This window comes from Lithobates pipiens, unplaced genomic scaffold (genome assembly GCF_037356315.1).
Source record: "Lithobates pipiens isolate NorthernLeopardFrog02 unplaced genomic scaffold, aLitPip1_a1.2 Scaffold_18, whole genome shotgun sequence".
NCBI lineage: Eukaryota > Metazoa > Chordata > Amphibia > Anura > Ranidae > Lithobates > Lithobates pipiens.
Window position 1 is genome coordinate 257,730,892 of NW_027507758.1, and position 17,831 is coordinate 257,748,722.

Sequence of the window (17,831 nt, forward strand, 5' to 3'; positions counted from 1 at the left end):
CTAGATTAAGGCTTACCTGTAGGTCCAAGAAATATGTCCTAAACCTTCACGGTTTAGGACATATTTACTACAAGACTGTGACAGCTGTCTACGGCGCATGCGCAATAGACAGCGTCGCACATGCACACTATCGCCATTAGCAGCATGCCACTGCTAACGGCGATATGCCGTTAGTGGGGGCTCGCATGCGCGGGAGTGTCGTCATCGCTGCTCCGCTGCTGTGAGTGGCTGGAGCAGCGATACCCGGAAGAACATGGATGCTCCGGACTATAGGGGACAGCGGTGACATCGCTGGCTCCTGTGTCAGGTAAGTGACACATAATGGGCTACTATGCGATGCATAGTAGCCCATTATGCTTTACCTTTGCAGGGAGACAAAGAAGACATAAACCCATCAGGGTTTACTTCCTTTTTAACTGTCTGTTAAGGTAGATAGCCCTCCAGCAGGTACTTACTTAAAAAGGAAAGGTAACATGTTGTATGTAGAAATAAGGAGTATATAAGGAGTGTCCCTGAAAAAAGATTCGGTAAGGCCGCGTACACACGCGGGGACTGTTCGGCCAACTTTGTCCGCTGAACAGTGTTTCGGCGGACAGTCCGCCCGTGTGTGGGCGTTCAGCGGACAGTTTCAGCGAACAGTCAGCTGAACAAGGTTTTTTGGAATTTCCGAAAAACTGTCCGCTGAAACCTTGTTTCAGCGAACAGTTCCCTCGTGTGTAGGCTTGTTCGACAAACTAAGTTCCGCGCATGCTCAGAAAGGCTTTACACGCCGAAAGTTATAATGCAGTGTATAGGACGTCGTATTTTTCGTCCCGTCGTACGTGCCGTTCACGTCATCGCGCACGGTTTCAGCAAACTGTTCGTACGTCGTGTGTGGCCATGTCCGTCCATGCTAATTTTGAGCGGACTGTTTGCCGAAACTGTTTGACGGACAAAGTTGGCCGAACAGTCCCCGCGTGTGTACGCGGCCTAAGAGGCTTAAAAGAGCTTATGCCACTGATTTGGTAGAGTTGTTAAAAGGGAACAGTGAAAATTGATAATAGAATAATAAAAAAATTAACAGGACAGTGTAAAAATAGAAAAAATTAAAATATAAATACATAATTTTTTTTAAAAAAGCGCCCCGTCCCTTTGTGCTTGCATGCAGAAGCAAAAGCATACGTGGGTCACATATGTAAATGGTGTTCGAACCACATGTGAGTTATGCCACAAATGTTCGAGGGAGAGCAATAATTCCTCCTTAACTCTAAAATGGTAACGCATAGCCTATGGATATTTTTCAGTACCGAACTTTGGTGCCATTCCACAAGTATGCGCAAATTTAAAGCATGGCATGTTAGGTATTTTACCCCAAAAAAAAAAATGGGTTGTGCATTGTTTTTTTTGCATTAAAATTCAATAAAGTGTATTTTTTCCCCAAAAAAATGGTTTTGAAAAATCGCTGCGCAAATACCGTTTTACATAACAAATTGCAACAACCGCCATGTTATTCTCTAGGGCAGTGATGGCGAACCTATGGCACAGATGGCACACAGAGCCCCCTCTGTGGGCAAGCAAGGTATGTCGCAAGATCACTGCCTGGGTCACATGACCTCTAACCAGGCCACCTGTGATTGGTCCGTTAGGGGGGAGGGGGAATGAGCATGTGTCGGGTCCACATCCTATCGCCTCAGAAATTTGGAGCCCTCTTCCGCCCGGGATAGACTAAGGGCACTGGAGAGGAATGGGAAATTCTCTGAAGAGGACTTTATCTCAACTGCAGTGAAAGAGAGCCAAGAAGGGGCTGCTGGAGTGACTGGAGACTAATGGAGAAGATAAAGGTGGGATTGAAGAAGAGAAGTCAGAGAGGCACCGGTAGGACAGGGGCTAAAAGATAAATTGTCAGAGGTGAGCACAGGGACCAATAGGAAGTTCTATACCAGGAGTAGGGATGAGCCAAACACCCCCCGGTTTGGTTTGCACCAGAACTTTCGAACGGACCCCAAATTCGTGCGAACTTTAGAACCCCATTGAAGTCTATGGGACTCGAACGTTCGAAATTAAAAGTGCTAATTTTAACGGCTAATATGCAAGATACTGTCCTAAAAAGGGGTTGGGGACCTGGCTCCTGCCCCAGGGGACATGGGTCAATGCCTAAAATGTTTTTAAAAATGGCCGTTTTGGCAGGAGCACTGATTTTAATGACGATTAAAGTGGAAAAAAAAGTGAAATATTCCTTTAAATATGGTGCCTGGGGGGTGTCTGTAGTATGCCTGTGAAGTGCCACGTGTTTCCCGTGTTTAGAACAGTCGCTGCACAAAATGACATTTAACGGAAATAACGTCATTTAAAGCTGCTTGCGGTTTTAATGTTATATCTGGTTCCTGCAATATGGTTGAAAATCATTGAGAAAAATGGCATGGGTAGCCCTCCCTGCCCATTACCAGTCCCTTTGGGTCTTGTACGCATATTAAGGGGAACCCCGTACCCATATTAAAAAAAGGAAATGCGTGTGGCCCCCAGGCCCTATATACTCAGAACAGCAGTATACAGGCAGGGCAAACAAGACAGGGACTGTGTAGGTTTGTTGTGTTAAGTTGAATCTGTTTGTAATTTTCAACTGGTACATTTTTAAAGTGTAGCTCCAGTCAAAAAAACTATTTTTAAGCTTTTTGGAAAACATAGGGAAGGGTTATCACCCCTGTATAATTTGTTTTGTCGTCCATCTTTTTTCATCTCACTTTCTGTTGTCTCCTTCCGTTTGCAAGTAGGAGATGTTTGTAAGTTGGATGTTTGAAAGTAGGGGCCTGCCCTATATGCTCTGCAGAAATGGCGGAACAAGGTGTTGGTTTTGCCACAACATTGTAAGCCCTCAAAGTATCTCTTGGTGGGCGCTGGAGCGCCCTGCTGTGAACGATTATATCAAGAATTGTAATTACATGCCATTGTTGAACAGTGGTAAAAAAAATTGACCTTTGGTGGTTGTGGTGCTGGTGCCACAACACTATAAGTCCCCACCGTTACTCTGGGTGGGCACAGGAAGGGGCCCTCCTGTGAAATATTATATCAAGAATTGTAATTACATGTCCCTGTTAAACAGGGGCAGAAAAATTGGGCCTTAGGCACTGGTGCTGGTGCCACCACACTGCAACCTCTCCCATATACTCTTGTTTTATTGCAGGAATTAGCCCTGCTGCAAAGCATTGCATCAAAAGTTGTAATTAAACTCCCCTGTTAAAAAGGGGCAGAAAAATTGGGCCTTAGGCACTGGTGCTGGTGCCACGGCACTGCAACCTCTCCCATATACTCTTGTTTTATTGCAGGAATTAGCCCTGCTGCAAAGCATTGCATCAAAAATTGTACTTAAATGCCCCTGTTAAACAGGGGCAGAAAAATTGGGCCTTAGGCACTGGTGCTGGTGCCACCACACTGCAACCTCTCCCATATATTCTTGTTTTATTGCAGGAATTAGCCCTGCTGCAAAGCATTGCATCAAAAGTTGTAATTAAACGCCCCTGTTAAACAGGGGCAGAAAAATTGGGCCTTAGGCACTGGTGCTGGTGCCACGACACTGCAACCTCTCCCATATACTCTTGTTTTATTGCAGGAATTAGCCCTGCTGCAAAGCATTGCATCAAAAATTGTAATTAAACGCCCCTGTTAAAAAGGGGCAGAAAAATTGGGCCTTAGGCACTGGTGCTGGTGCCACGGCACTGCAACCTCTCCCATATACTCTTGTTTTATTGCAGGAATTAGCCCTGCTGCAAAGCATTGCATCAAAAATTGTACTTAAACGCCCCTGTTAAACAGGGGCAGAAAAACTGGGCCTTAGGCACTGGTGCTGGTGCCACGACACTGCAACCTCTCCCATATACTCTATTTTTATTGCAGGAATTAGCCCTGCTGCAAAGCATTGCATCAAAAGTTGTAATTAAACTCCCCTGTTAAAAAGGGGCAGAAAAATTGGGCCTTAGGCACTGGTGCTGGTGCCACGGCACTGCAACCTCTCCCATATACTCTTGTTTTATTGCAGGAATTAGCCCTGCTGCAAAGCATTGCATCAAAAATTGTACTTAAATGCCCCTGTTAAACAGGGGCAGAAAAATTGGGCCTTAGGCACTGGTGCTGGTGCCACCACACTGCAACCTCTCCCATATACTCTTGTTTTATTGCAGGAATTAGCCCTGCTGCAAAGCATTGCATCAAAAGTTGTAATTAAACGCCCCTGTTAAACAGGGGCAGAAAAATTGGGCCTTAGGCACTGGTGCTGGTGCCACGACACTGCAACCTCTCCCATATACTCTTGTTTTATTGCAGGAATTAGCCCTGCTGCAAAGCATTGCATCAAAAATTGTAATTAAACGCCCCTGTTAAAAAGGGGCAGAAAAATTGGGCCTTAGGCACTGGTGCTGGTGCCACGGCACTGCAACCTCTCCCATATACTCTTGTTTTATTGCAGGAATTAGCCCTGCTGCAAAGCATTGCATCAAAAATTGTACTTAAACGCCCCTGTTAAACAGGGGCAGAAAAACTGGGCCTTAGGCACTGGTGCTGGTGCCACGACACTGCAACCTCTCCCATATACTCTATTTTTATTGCAGGAATTAGCCCTGCTGCAAAGCATTGCATCAAAAATTGTAATTAAACACCCCTGTTAAACAGGGGCAGAAAAATTGGGCTGATGGCATCACCCAGAACCAGAAATGTTCTTCCAACATATCAGCGGAGGAGGAAGAGGATAGACAATCAACATAACAGGACAGTCACTCAGCATCAGCATAGGCAGTCTTGAAGGGATGTGATATTTCAAAAAAAATTATTCGGTTACATCAGCTTCAGGTGCTTGGTAGCTGTGGGTGATCCAAGACTGATTCATCTTGATGAAGGTCAGTCGATCAACTGATTCGGTGGACAGGCGCACCCTGTGATCGGTAACAAAGCCACCAGCAGCACTGAAGGTGCGTTCCAAAAGAACGCTGGATGCAGGACAGGCCAGTAGCTCAATTGCATACTGTGCAAGCTCTGGCCAGTGATCCATCCTCAAGACCCAGTAAGCCAGAGGATTTTCGGTGGGAAAGGTGTCCAAGTCTGACCTTGCCCCTAGGTATTCCTGCACCATGTAAATCAGACGCTGGTGATGGTTGCTGGAACCGATCATACCTAGGGGCTGCGGACTAAAAAATTGTCTGAAAGCATCAGTCAGACGGCCACCTTCTCCACCGCTCCTTCTGATCGATGCCTCAGCGACACGTTGTCCAGGACCAGGAGTTTGTAACCTCCCAGTCTCTGGGAACGCGTTGCACAGACCTTTCTGCAAGGCCTCCCGGAGATGTCTCATCCTCTGCTCCCTCTGCGATGGCAAGATAAGGTCGGCAACCTTACCCTTGTACCATGGATCAAGGAGAGTGGCCAGCCAGTAATGGTCCCTCTCCTTGATCCGAAGAATACGAGGATCCTTCCGCAGGCTTTGCAGGATCAGGGAGGCCATGCAGCGTAGGTTAGCTGAGGCATTCGGTCCGGAGTCCTCTGGGTCACTAAGGACAACATGATCCGCAGCTACCTCCTCCCAGCCATGTACAAGTCCACGTGTTTCTTGGGACTGTAAATCATCCCTACAAGACTGCTGCTGCTGCTGCTGATGCTGAGTGCCAGCCTCCACCTCCATGCTGACACAATCATCCTCCTCCTCCTCCTCCTCCTCCTCTTCCTCCTCCTCATCCTCTTCCTGTGTGATGGGTGGCACAGCAGGAACACTGTCTGGATAAAGGGGGCCTTGAGAGGCAAGGAAGTCCTCCTCTTCCTGCCTCTGTTCTGCCTCAAGTGCCCTGTCCATTATTCCACGCAGCGTATGCTCCAAGAGGTGGACAAGAGGTACAGTGTCACTGATGCATGCACTGTCACTGCTCACCATCCTTGTGGCCTCCTCAAACGGTGACAGGGCAGTGCATGCATCCGTGATCATGCCCCACTGGCGTGGTGAGAAAAAACCGAGCTCCCCTGACCCTGTCCTGGTGCCGTAGTCGCACAGGTACTCATTGATGGCCCTCTGCTGCGTGTGCAGCCGCTGCAGCATGGCCAACGTTGAGTTCCACCTGGTGGGCATGTCACATATATGGCGGTTCTTGGGCAGGTTCAACTCCTTTTGGAGCTCAGCCAGCCGAGCACAGGCATTAAATGATCGTCGGAAATGCACACAGACTTTCCTGGCCTGCTTCAGGACATCCTGTAAGCCCGGGTACCTGCCCAAAAACCGCTGCACCACCAGGCTAAGGACGTGAGCTACACAGGGCACATGGGTCAGTTGTCCCTGTCGGAGGGCGGAGAGGAGGTTGGTGCCATTGTCGCAAACCACCATTCCTGGCTTAAGCTGGCGTGGCGTCAACCACCTCTCAGCCTGCCCCTGCAGAGCTGACAAAACATCCGCCCCAGTGTGGCTCCTGTCCCCCAAACAAACCAGCGCAAGCACGGCATGGCATCGTTTTGCCTGCGTACTTGCGTAGCCCCTGGAACGCCTACGGAGCACCGCTGGTTCTGAGGACAGAGCACTGGAAGAGGCCATGGAGGAAGAAGAAGAGGAGGGGGTGGAGGAGAGAGGTGTGTCACAACCAATAGTAGCATTTTGGAGGCGTGGTGGCGGAACAACCTCCAACACTACTGCACCTTGTCCTGCATCCTTCCCAGCTGCCAGAAGAGTGCCCCAATGGGCCGTGAAAGACAGGTAACGTCCCTGTCCATGCCTGCTGGACCATGAGTCAGCGGTAATATGCACCTTACCGCTGACCGCCCTCTCCAGCGAGGCAAGGACATTGCCTTCCACATGCCGGTAGAGAGCCGGAATCGCCTTCCGTGAGAAAAAGTGGCGTTTGGGGACCTGCCACTGAGGAACCGCACATTGTACAAACTCACGGAAGGGGGTCGAGTCTACCAACTGAAAAGGCAGCAGTTGAAGTGCTAGCAATTTAGCCAAGCTAGCATTCAACTGCTGGGCATGTGGATGGCTGGGAGTGAACTTCTTTCGCCGGTCCAGCAGCTGGGGCAGGGACATTTGCCTGCTATAATCGGACGTGGGTGTACTGCTAGCAGAGTGCCCGGAAGCACTTGGCTGTGACACACCTAATTCTACACCTTCAGTCCTCTCAGAGCAGGTTTCAGAGAGGACTGAAGGTCTAGTGGGGTTGGAGATGCCAGCTGATGAGGAGCAAGGAGAGGTCCGCTTTGTTCTTTGGTGTGGGTCTTTGAGGTACGCTTGCCAACGAGCTGCATGGCAGGTCAACATATGTCTGGTCAAGCATGTGGTGCCCAAGCGGCTGATGTTTTGGCCACGCGAGATACGCTTGAGACATATGTTGCAAATAGCAGCGGTGCGATCTGATGCACTCGTCTCAAAAAAAGGCCCACACCAAAGAACTTTTAGAATAACGCGCAGAGGCAGCGCCCTGCACAGGCGGAGCTCTGCGGTGTGATTCAGTCGGTGTGCTGCCCCTAAGCTGGCCCCCGGAGGGCATCCTGCCTCGTTGGACATGTGCCTCCTCCTCCTCTTCTCTCCTACCAGGCACCCATGTGGAGTCAGTGCCCTCATCATCCCCTCCCTCATCATCGCTGTAGCAAACCTGGCAGTATGCTGCAGCTTGTGGAACATGACTGCCAGATTGCTGTCCTTCTTGAGCATCCCCTCTCTCTGCATTCACGCTACTGCCTTCCTCTAGCTGAGTGTCATCATCAGAGTCTACAAAACACTGGGCATCCTCCTGGAGCATGTACCCAACACTGTGCTCAAAGAGTTCAGGAGACTCCTCAGGACGTGGTGGGTCTAGGGAAGGAGTCACTGATGATGACATTGAGACGAGGGAAGACGATACGTTGGCAGCTGCTTTGCTAGTACCCTGAGACTGGGTGAGAGAGGATGAGGAGGATGAAGAGGGCTTGGTCATCCACTCTACCAAGTCGTTGGCATGTTGCGGCTCAACATGTCCAGCTGCCGAAAAGAAGGACCGCGTCCACGACCAGCACTGTTGTCTCTAGACACAGAGCCTGCTTGCCCTCTTTTATCGGCCCGCGCCTGTCTGCCTCTCCTTGCTGGCCTTCCAGACATGGTAATGGCCTGAAGGGAGTTGGGTAAAACAGCAGTTGGGTAGTGTATATTGTGCTGGAGGCACACAACACCCACTAACTCCTGCAGATGCCTTTATTATAGAACACCAGAGATAAAGGGGTATACTGTAATGGAGTCACACAACACCCACTAAGCCCTGCAGATGGCTCTATTAGAGAAAAGCAATAAAGGGTAGATACAGGTGTATATTGTGCTGGAGGCACAAAACACCCACTAACTCCTGCAGATGCCTTTATTATAGAACACCAGAGATAAAGGGGTATATACAGATGTATACTGTGCTGTGCTGGAGGCACACACAACTTCCAATAACTCCTGCAGATGGCTCAAATAGAGAAGAGCTATGTAGGTGGATATAGCGGTGTGTACTGGGTACAGAGCACACAGACAGCACGCACAAGCTCCTAACACTACTGACTGCAAGCTCTATTATAAAAGATAGATCACTAGCTATATAGGTGAGGTGAATATAGCGGTGTATACTGCGGTCAGGGCACGCAGACAACAACCACTACAGAAGAGCAAGATCGAAAATCGGCCGATAACGATCGGTGTATACTGTGTTGAAGGTACACAGAACACCCACTAACTGCTTCAGACACCAACACACTACACAAGGCCACTGGCGGCCCTATATAGTGTGGGGCGTGCACTACACAGCCTGAGCTATGATTGGCCACAGGCATAATGCCTGTGGCCAATCATGGCTCTCCTCGCTGCTGGCGCTGTGATTGGCCAAGCATGCGGGGTCACAGTGCATGCTTGGCCAATCATGAGCCAGCAATGCACTGCGCCATCGCAGTGCATTGTGGGCCGTGAGCGCCACACGAATTTGGTGCGAACGGCCCATAACGTTCGGAATTCGCCGAACAGGCGAACAGCCGATGTTCGAGTCGAACGTATGTTCGACTCGAACACGAAGCTCATCCCTAACCAGGAGGAGCAGGACAGGGAGACATGTGCCTGGGGGGTCAGACCATGACAATCTAAATATGTACTGTCAGAGCTGCACCAGAGATGGACAGAGTGCTTATTGACTGTCCTACCAGAGAGTGCTCAGACATTGAAGAGTGCAGTGAGGAGTGCTCACTGCTACCCTTGGAGGATGGGAATTACTGGTGGCTCAGAGCAAGGTACACAGGTGAGAAGGGAGGGGACGCTGCACTTGCCGGGGAGGGCGAGGACTCCTAGAGGGGCAATTACTGTAGCGGACCGTATGTGATATCCTCCTCTTGGGGATTGGACATATGGTGGGGTGAGCGGATTTCTGTCCAATGTTTGGGAGTTCAGAGTAATTTTCCAGCAAATAATAATGCTTTGTACATGTAGGAGAGAAATGCCAGAATTGGCCTGGGCTCGAAGTGGCTAAAAAAAACAAACAAAAAACAATAAATGTATTACTTTGTTATCTGTATTAATGACACAATTATTGCCGAATAAGCAGATCCATAGAAGAAATTAAAAAATTGCTCTGGTCCATAGGGGGTGAACAGGTGTGAGAGGTAAAGTGGTTACACAAAAAATAAACATACAGCTGCAATGTGTTGTAAATGTTTTGATTCACAAATGAATTTTCTTATTTGCAGAAAGCACACATCATTGTGACTCCTGAATATGCTATATGTTGTTTTGGTTTGAGCCGAGAAGCAGTGTATCCGTACCTTGAAGATATACCTGAACCTGCAGTTAACTGGACTCCATGCAATGATCCACAAAGGTGAGCCTTAACCACTTAAGCCTCGAACCATTTTTTTTTGCAATTTGGCACTGCGTTGCTGTAACTGACAATTGCACGGTCGTGCGACGTGGCCCGCAAACAAAATTGAGGTTCTTTTTTCCCCACAAATAGAACTTTATTTTGGTGGTATTTGATCACCTCTGCGGTTTTTATTTTTTGCGCTATAAACAAAAAATTTTTTAATATTTTGAAAAAAAACGCATTATTTTTTACTTTTTGCTGTAATAAATATCCCCTAAAAATATATAAAAAACATTTTTTTCCTCAGTTTTTTCCTCAGTTACTCTTCTACATATTTTTTGTAAAAAAAAAATTGTTTATTGATTGGTTTGCACAAAAGTTATAGCGTCTACAAAATAGGGGATAGTTGTCATATTTATTATGATTTTTTTTTTACTAGTAATGGCGGTGATCAGCGATTTTTATCAGGACTTGACATTATGGCGGACACATTGGACACTTTTGGCACAATTTTGGGACCATTCACATTTATACAGCGATCGGTGCAATTAAAAATGCATTGATTACTGTGTAAATGTGACTGACAGTGAAGGGGTTAACCAGTAGGTGGTGCTCTAGGGGTTAAGTGTGTCCTAGGGAGTGATTCTAACTGTGGGGGGGGGGTGGGCTATGCTTGACATGACACTTATCACCCCCACAGTTAGAATTACTCCCACATCAGTGCCACCTAGTGGTTAACCCCTTCACTGCCAGTCACATTTACACAGTAATGTGACTGGCAGTTAACGTTAAAGGGCAATGTACAGGTACGTTAATCTGCCTGTACGTGCCCTTCTGCTTCAGTATATCTGCGTGAGGCGGTCAGGAAGCTAAAGTGATACTAATGTTTTTTTTTTGGGGTTAAAAATAACATACATGTTATACTTACCTGCTCTGTTGCAGTGGTTTTGCGCAGAGCCGCCTCAATCCTCCTCTTCTCAGGTCCCTCTTCTGTGCTCCTGTCCCCTCCCTCCTGTTGAGTGCCCCCACAGTAAGCAGCTTGCTATGTGGGCACCAGAGCCAAGTCACAGCTCCCTCTGTCCATTCAGAGATGGAGCAGTAGCCTGGCCCCACCCCCTTTCTCTCCTCATTGGCTCACTGACTTTGACAGCAGTGGGAGCCAATGGTGCCATGCTGCTGTCTTGGCCAATGAGGAGGGGAGTCCTGGAACAGCCAAGTCTTTTGTGCAACATTGCTAGACCTAGATGGATCTTAGGTAAGTATTGGGGAGGGGATAGATAGGCTGCTGCACATGGAAGGCTTTTTATCTTAACTCATAGAATGCATTAAGATAAAAAAAAAATTCTGCCTTTACAACCACTTTAATCCAATTAAGGATATTATTGAAGGGAGAATAAAAGCATTGGATGCCTCACACTAAGTTATATAAATATGTGAGGATTATGTATAGTGACCACTAACATACCATGTCAGGCTTTCATTTATGACCACAGGTGTATTCTAAAAGTACATTTATTATTTTTCATTCTTCTGTAAAGGGAGGTGGGAGAACTGTTAGTGGTTTATGAGGATATGATTAGAAGATCTGCAGGATGTACCGTAGAAGTATGAAGAGACATGTGTAAAAAAATAAAAAGAATAATGAAAACTGCTAAACTTCTCTCATCTGGAAATGTATAAGTGCTTATAAGTCTGGATAATTTCTAGTATAACTGAGTCTAACATTGCTTTTTATATTGTGAAATTCAGTCCTTGATTCAGAATATTAAAGAACGCTTGTTTCCTTCTATTCGTACAATGATCTTGTTCATCCCACAGACTTATCATGTGGGTACTTTGGATCATCAGATGACAATAAAGCTTTGTCTTTTTCCATCAGGTGACAACAGACATCATGGCTTTGTAAAGCCCCTTAAATCTTGTTTTGACATTTGTTATTTAAATTGTTTGTTGCTTTTAGGTATGAGGCAATGATTTTACATCTGAGAATTAAAGTAAGCTTACCTGCAATAAATTGTAATAAAAAAACTGTTTCAACACAGTACTTTAACCACTTTCAGACCGGACCAATTTGCTGGTCAAAGACCAGACCACTTTTTGCGATTCGGCACTGCGTCGCTTTAACTGACAATTGCGCGGTCGTGCGACGTGGCTCCCAAACAAAATTAACGTCCTTTTTTTCCCACAAATAGAGCTTTCTTTTGGTGGTATTTGATCACCCCTGCGGTTTTTATTTTTTGCGCTATAAACAAAAATAGAGCGATAATTTTGAAAAAAATGCATTATTTTTTACTTTTTGTAATAATAAATATCCCCCAAAAATATATAAAAAAACATTTTTTTCCCTCAGTTTAGGCCGATACGTATTCTTCTACATATTTTTGGTAAAAAAAATCGCAATAAGCGATTATTGATTGGTTTGCGCAAAAGTTATAGCGTTTACAAAATAGGGATAGTTTTATAGCATTTTTATTAATAATTTTTTATTATTTTTTTTTTTACTAGTAATGGCGGCGATCTGCGATTTTTATTGTGACTGCGACATTGTGGGGGACCCATCGGACATTTTTGACACATTTTTGGGACCATTGTCATTTATACAGTAATCACTGCTATATAAATGCAGTGATTCCTGTGTAAATGACACTGGCAGTGAAAGGGTTAACCAGTGGGTGGCAGTGTAGGGGTTACGTGTTCCTAGGGGTGTGTTACTAACTGTGGGGGGGTTGGGCTTTCATTTAGTGTACACTGATCTCTGCTCCAATCACATGGAGCAGAGATCAGCGTCACTAGTTGCTAGGCAGAATGGAAAAATGTTGCTTATACAGCATTTCCTCCATTCGGCCGCTCCGTGAGACGATCACGGGGATGCCCGCGGCAATCGAGTCCGCGGGTCCCGCGACCGGACTCACAGGGGTCCCGACCAGCGCGGGAGCGCACCGCCGGCGGCGCGCTCCCGATGGCATGGCGGCAACAAATATTGGACGTACATGTACGCCAATATGCCTGCCCCTGCCATTCTGTCGACGTACATCGCTGTGCGCTGGTCGGGAAGTGGTTAAGTCAGTAGTAAAACGTAGCCTTTAACGACTTCAGCCCCGGAAGAATTTACTCATTACTTTTTGTGATTCTGCACTGTGTCGCTTCAACTGACAATTGCGCGGTTGCACGAGGTGGCTCCCAAACAAAATTGACATCCTTTTTTTCCCACAAATAGAGCTTTCTTTTGGTGGTATTTGATCACCCCTGCGTTTTTGTTTTTTTTTGCGCTATAAACAAAAAAAGAGCGTAAATTTTGGAAAAAACACATTATTTTTTTTCATTTTGCTATAATAAATATCCCCGAAATATATATAAAAAATGTATTTTTTTTCCTCAGTTTAGTCCGATACATATTCTACATATTTTTGATAAAAAAAATAGCAATAAGCGATTTATTGATTGTTTTTTTTGCGCAAAAGGTATATAGTGTTTTTTTTATCGTGACTGCGACATTATGGCGGACACTTTGGACATTTTTAACACATTTTTGGGACCATTGTCATTTATACGGCAATCAAATGCACTGATTCTTGTGAAAACGACACTGGCAGTGAAGGGGTTAACAACTAGGTGGCAGTATAGGGGTTAAGTATGTCCTGGGGTGTGTTTCTAACTGTAGGGGACGTGGCTGTGTGTGACACGTCACTGATCTCTACTCCGATCACAGGGAGCCAGAGATCAGTGACACTGTCACTAGGCAGAACAGGGAGATGCTTGTTTACATTAGCATCTCCCTGTTCTTCCTACCCTTTGAGGCAATCGCGGGTATCCCATCGGTGATCTAGTCCATGGGACCCGCGGCCCGACTCATGGAGCTTTCCGCAGGTGCGCGTGCTGGCCGCCTCTTAAAGGGCAACGTACAGGTACATGATTCTGCCTGTACAAGCCCTTCTGCCAATGTATATTGGCGTGAGGTGGCCAGCAAGCGGTTAAAAAAAACAAAAACAAAAAAACCTTCAAGACAATGGCATAATGTGCTAGTATACATCACATCACATCATATGAAATGCTTACCTTACAACAAAGCCCTCCAGCAGTGCGCTGTCACCGATGACAGTGCTTCCATGTTCACCAGGTCTGTATTCTGGGTTCACATGCTCCGACCGTCTGAGGCCACGGGAGTCACAGCACAGAGCTCTGAAGGGATGGCTCTATGTCATCAAAGCGGATGCACCAGTGTTACAAGCTGCATGCAGAGTGAACAGTGCAAGTTTAGGAGATATTCACTGCACTTATAATAAGGCTGACCTGTAGGTACAAGTTAAAAGAGAGACTTTACTACCACTTCAACTAAAGCAGGTCAACTAAAGCAGTATATAGAACTTTGCTCCTTTCTGAAAAAGTCTGATTCCCACTTTCTTTTTCCTCTGATATGCTCCCTCTACTCTTCTTTCTCACATTAGTGTTCTGTGTCCTCAAATTGTCCTTGCTTTACACCTCCTCTCCACAGCTCATATATATCACCCTCACTCCTACCCTCTCCCTATTACTTCACAAATCACTTCCTGCAAATACTGAACCCACATGCTGACCTGAACACCAGGACAGTGAGGTATGTGCATGTGCATTCCATTCCCATCTTACTTTGCTCACCCTCCTTCTCCTAATTCCTGGGGACATTTCCCCCAACCCTGACTGCCCATTTTCTAAATGCAACCCCCACATCCAGCGATCTTCCTCCCCTGACAACAGCCACAAGTTTCTATATTCTTGCTTCCAAAAACCTGCCCTCCATTTGTGTGTCCTCTGGAATGTCCACTCCGTCTGTAACAAGCTTACATCTGTGTATGACCTTTTTATCTCGCATTGCTTTAACATACCTCTGATTACTGAAACCTGACTCTGCTTTTCCTGCTGCCCTCTCCAATGGTGGTCTCCACTGGACTCACCCAGATCCAGTGGATGGAAAGTAGGTTGAGTTGGATTCCTTCTATCTCCACTGAGCAACTTTCAAGTCCTTCCTACCCATTCCTTTCTATCCATTTCCTCTTTTAAAACCCAATGTATTTCTCTGTTTTCTCCAATTGCTCTGAGAATTGCAGGGATTTAGAGGCCCCCTGGACCTAGTATCAAGCTTTTCTGTTGACTTCTTTGCCTGGGTGCCCTACTTTCTTTCTGAAATACCCACTGTCATTCTTGGTGACTTTAACAGCCCAGCTGATCTTAACTTCTCAACTTAACCTCATCTTTTGACCTAACACAGTGGACACAAACATCCACTCACTCCAATAGTAACAACCTTGACCTTGTATTCTTTAATCTCTGTACCCCGGCAACCCCACCATCACCCTCTTTCCTGTCTGTGATCACAATCTCATCAGTTTCACTGTGTCCTTGTCTTTAACCACCTATAAAATGAATACTCGTAGAAACATTCGCAACTTTACACCACTGTCACAACCTTGGCAAACTGACAACACTATAAATCTCAAGAGACATAGCTGTGCTCTTGAGTGATTTGTAGCATGAAACCAAATCCCTGCAGGATTTCACCCTATACAAAAAATCTATTTCTTTCTCCATGCATCCAAACAAACCTACTTTGTCACTCTTGTTAATACCTTGTCATCCAGTCCTCTTTACTTTGCCCCCCCCCCCCAACTCACTCACTGCCCCCCAAGAGATTGCCAATCACTTCAAAAACAAGACTGATGTAAAATGTATATTAGGTGTTGTTATTAGTGTATTTGTATATAAATATAATGTCAATATATATTAATGCAATTTGTGAGGACACCTCCACTAAACAGGTATCTTCCCCACCTAAAATACCCTGTCTAACAGTACATTCAACACTTTCCACTTTTGATCTGTCTACTACTGAAGAGGTAGATGCCCACCTATCTAATTGTCCCCTGGATACTGTTTTCTCTCCATTACTCACCTTCTTCTTCTATCCTATGCCTCACTCACATCTTCAATATCTCCCTTTCTACTGGCACCTTCCCCTACATGCACAGATTACCCCCATACATAAAAAGCCTTCATTGGACCCCACCAACCTGAACAGCTTAAGTTCCATCTCCTTGTTCCCATTCACCTCTAAACTTTCTACCTCACTGAGTACTTTACAGAAACTACCCTACTATAACTCACTAATAATTTAGTAGCTGTTAAAAGCAATGGCCACTAATCCATGCTCTTACTGATAGACCTCTCTGCGGCCTTTTATACTGTTGACCATCCACTGCTTTTCAAAAAACTCCACCCCTTGGCCTCCAAGATTCTGCTCTTTCCTGGTTCTCCTCCTTTATATCACAGGGCTCCTTCAGTGTTACCTATAACTTCTGTAGGGTCCCCCAATGCTCTGTTCTTGGACACCTTCTCTTCTCTATCTACACCTCCTCTCTTGGTCACTTGATAACCTCCCACGGCTTCAAACACCATCTTTACACCGATGACACCAAAATCTATCTCTTTACTCCTCACCTCACTCCTTCAGTCTCCTCTTGCATTACTAACTTACTAACTAACATCCCTTCTTCAAACAAAATCTTTCTAAAAGCTTGTAATATTACCCCCCCCCCCCCACCCCACACACACACACCTGTGCCCATCCTCTCTGGATTTTCCATCAAGAACAATAATACAACTTTCAGTCCCATTCCCTCACACCAGGGTACTACCTGTAATTCTAGACTCTAACCTGTCCCTTCGACCCTTAATACAATTACTATCAAAAGCTTGTAGATTTCAGCTCTGTAACATTAAACGTAAAATGTATTCCTTTTTAAAGAACAAATCCGCCAAGCTACTCATTCACTCCCTTGTTATCTGTCACCTTGACTATTGCAACTCCCTTCTCATCCCCTCCAACCTCTCTATAGGCTGTCCCCTCTTCAGTCTTTTATGAATGATGCTGCCAGAATCATTTGCTTTACCAACTGCTCAGTGTCTGCCAATACTCACAACAACATACAAATATTCACAACTCTGCTGCAAGCTTTATCACTGATCTTATCTCCAGATATCACCCAAATCATTCTCCTCCCAAGACCTCCTGCTCTCAGGTCTCTAGATTGTAAGCTCTTATGAGCAGGGCCCTCTTAACCCTCTTGTATTCTATTGCATTGCAACTGTACTGTCTCCTTTTGGATTGTAAACGCTGCACAAACTGTTGGCACTATATAAATGCTGTATTATAATAATAATAATCATAATAATAATAATAATAATTTATTTCTAATTAAAAATAATTAATTCATTTTAAATATTTATTTAGATTTGGCAGAACACCAGTACAGAACAGACTGAGTTGCATGGCCAAAAAGAGCCATATTTATCTAGTGGCAAATTTGGGAGACAAGAAACAATGCAATTCTAGTGATTCCCGCTGTCCTGAGGATGGGCATTATTTTTATGACACCACCATTGCATTTGATCCCGAGGGAAAACTCATAGCACGATATCACAAGGTAAAAACTGTATACATATGAATATGAAGAGTATAAAGAATTGCAAAATCCTCAAAAATATATTCTTCTTTCTAATACATACACATATACATTTCTCACTTTATGCATTTTTTTAAAAACATCCCAAGTACTAAAAAAATACTTGTTAATTCTGTCAGAAATCTAATGATACCCTAAATTCCTGTAATGGTGCCTCTGCTGCATGGAATGCTAAGCGGTGTTGTCAGCCCTGCCTGAGTTTTCTTTGCTAGACTACATCAGCACCCCCCATCTCTTCATCTCCATATTTCTGTTCGCCTGCTGTTTCTCCTAGCCTGCTGTTACTACAATGTTGCAGTGGAACTGTAGTCAGGACACTGCAAGAAGTTAGTAGCTAACTGTATTTCTGGCAGGATCATTAAGATATGTGTCACTACTTGCATTAGTGAAAAGAACATGGGCAAATGCGCATTGATTATTATTATTTTTTTTAAACTTTTATGTCCCCTTCTTTGTATGTGACTTACTGATATTAAGAGGGGGAGCTTTACTAAAGAGAGTAATTTATGCCATTGCTAATCTAGATCTGTAAGAGGCAGCAGAT

At 45.4% G+C, this 17,831-nt stretch overlaps 1 protein-coding gene across 1 annotated transcript in view; it reads left to right on the forward strand.

Annotated features, from left to right (window-relative positions):
• The window catches only part of LOC143987808 (pantetheinase-like), a 98,998-nt gene that overhangs the window by 14,725 nt on the left and 66,442 nt on the right, over positions 1 to 17,831 (forward strand). Inside the window, exons 2-3 of the mRNA XM_077486854.1 lie at positions 9,679 to 9,809; positions 17,056 to 17,248. Of these exons, the coding sequence (XP_077342980.1) occupies positions 9,679 to 9,809; positions 17,056 to 17,248 (324 nt within the window). The remainder of the gene's footprint in view (positions 1 to 9,678; positions 9,810 to 17,055; positions 17,249 to 17,831) is intronic.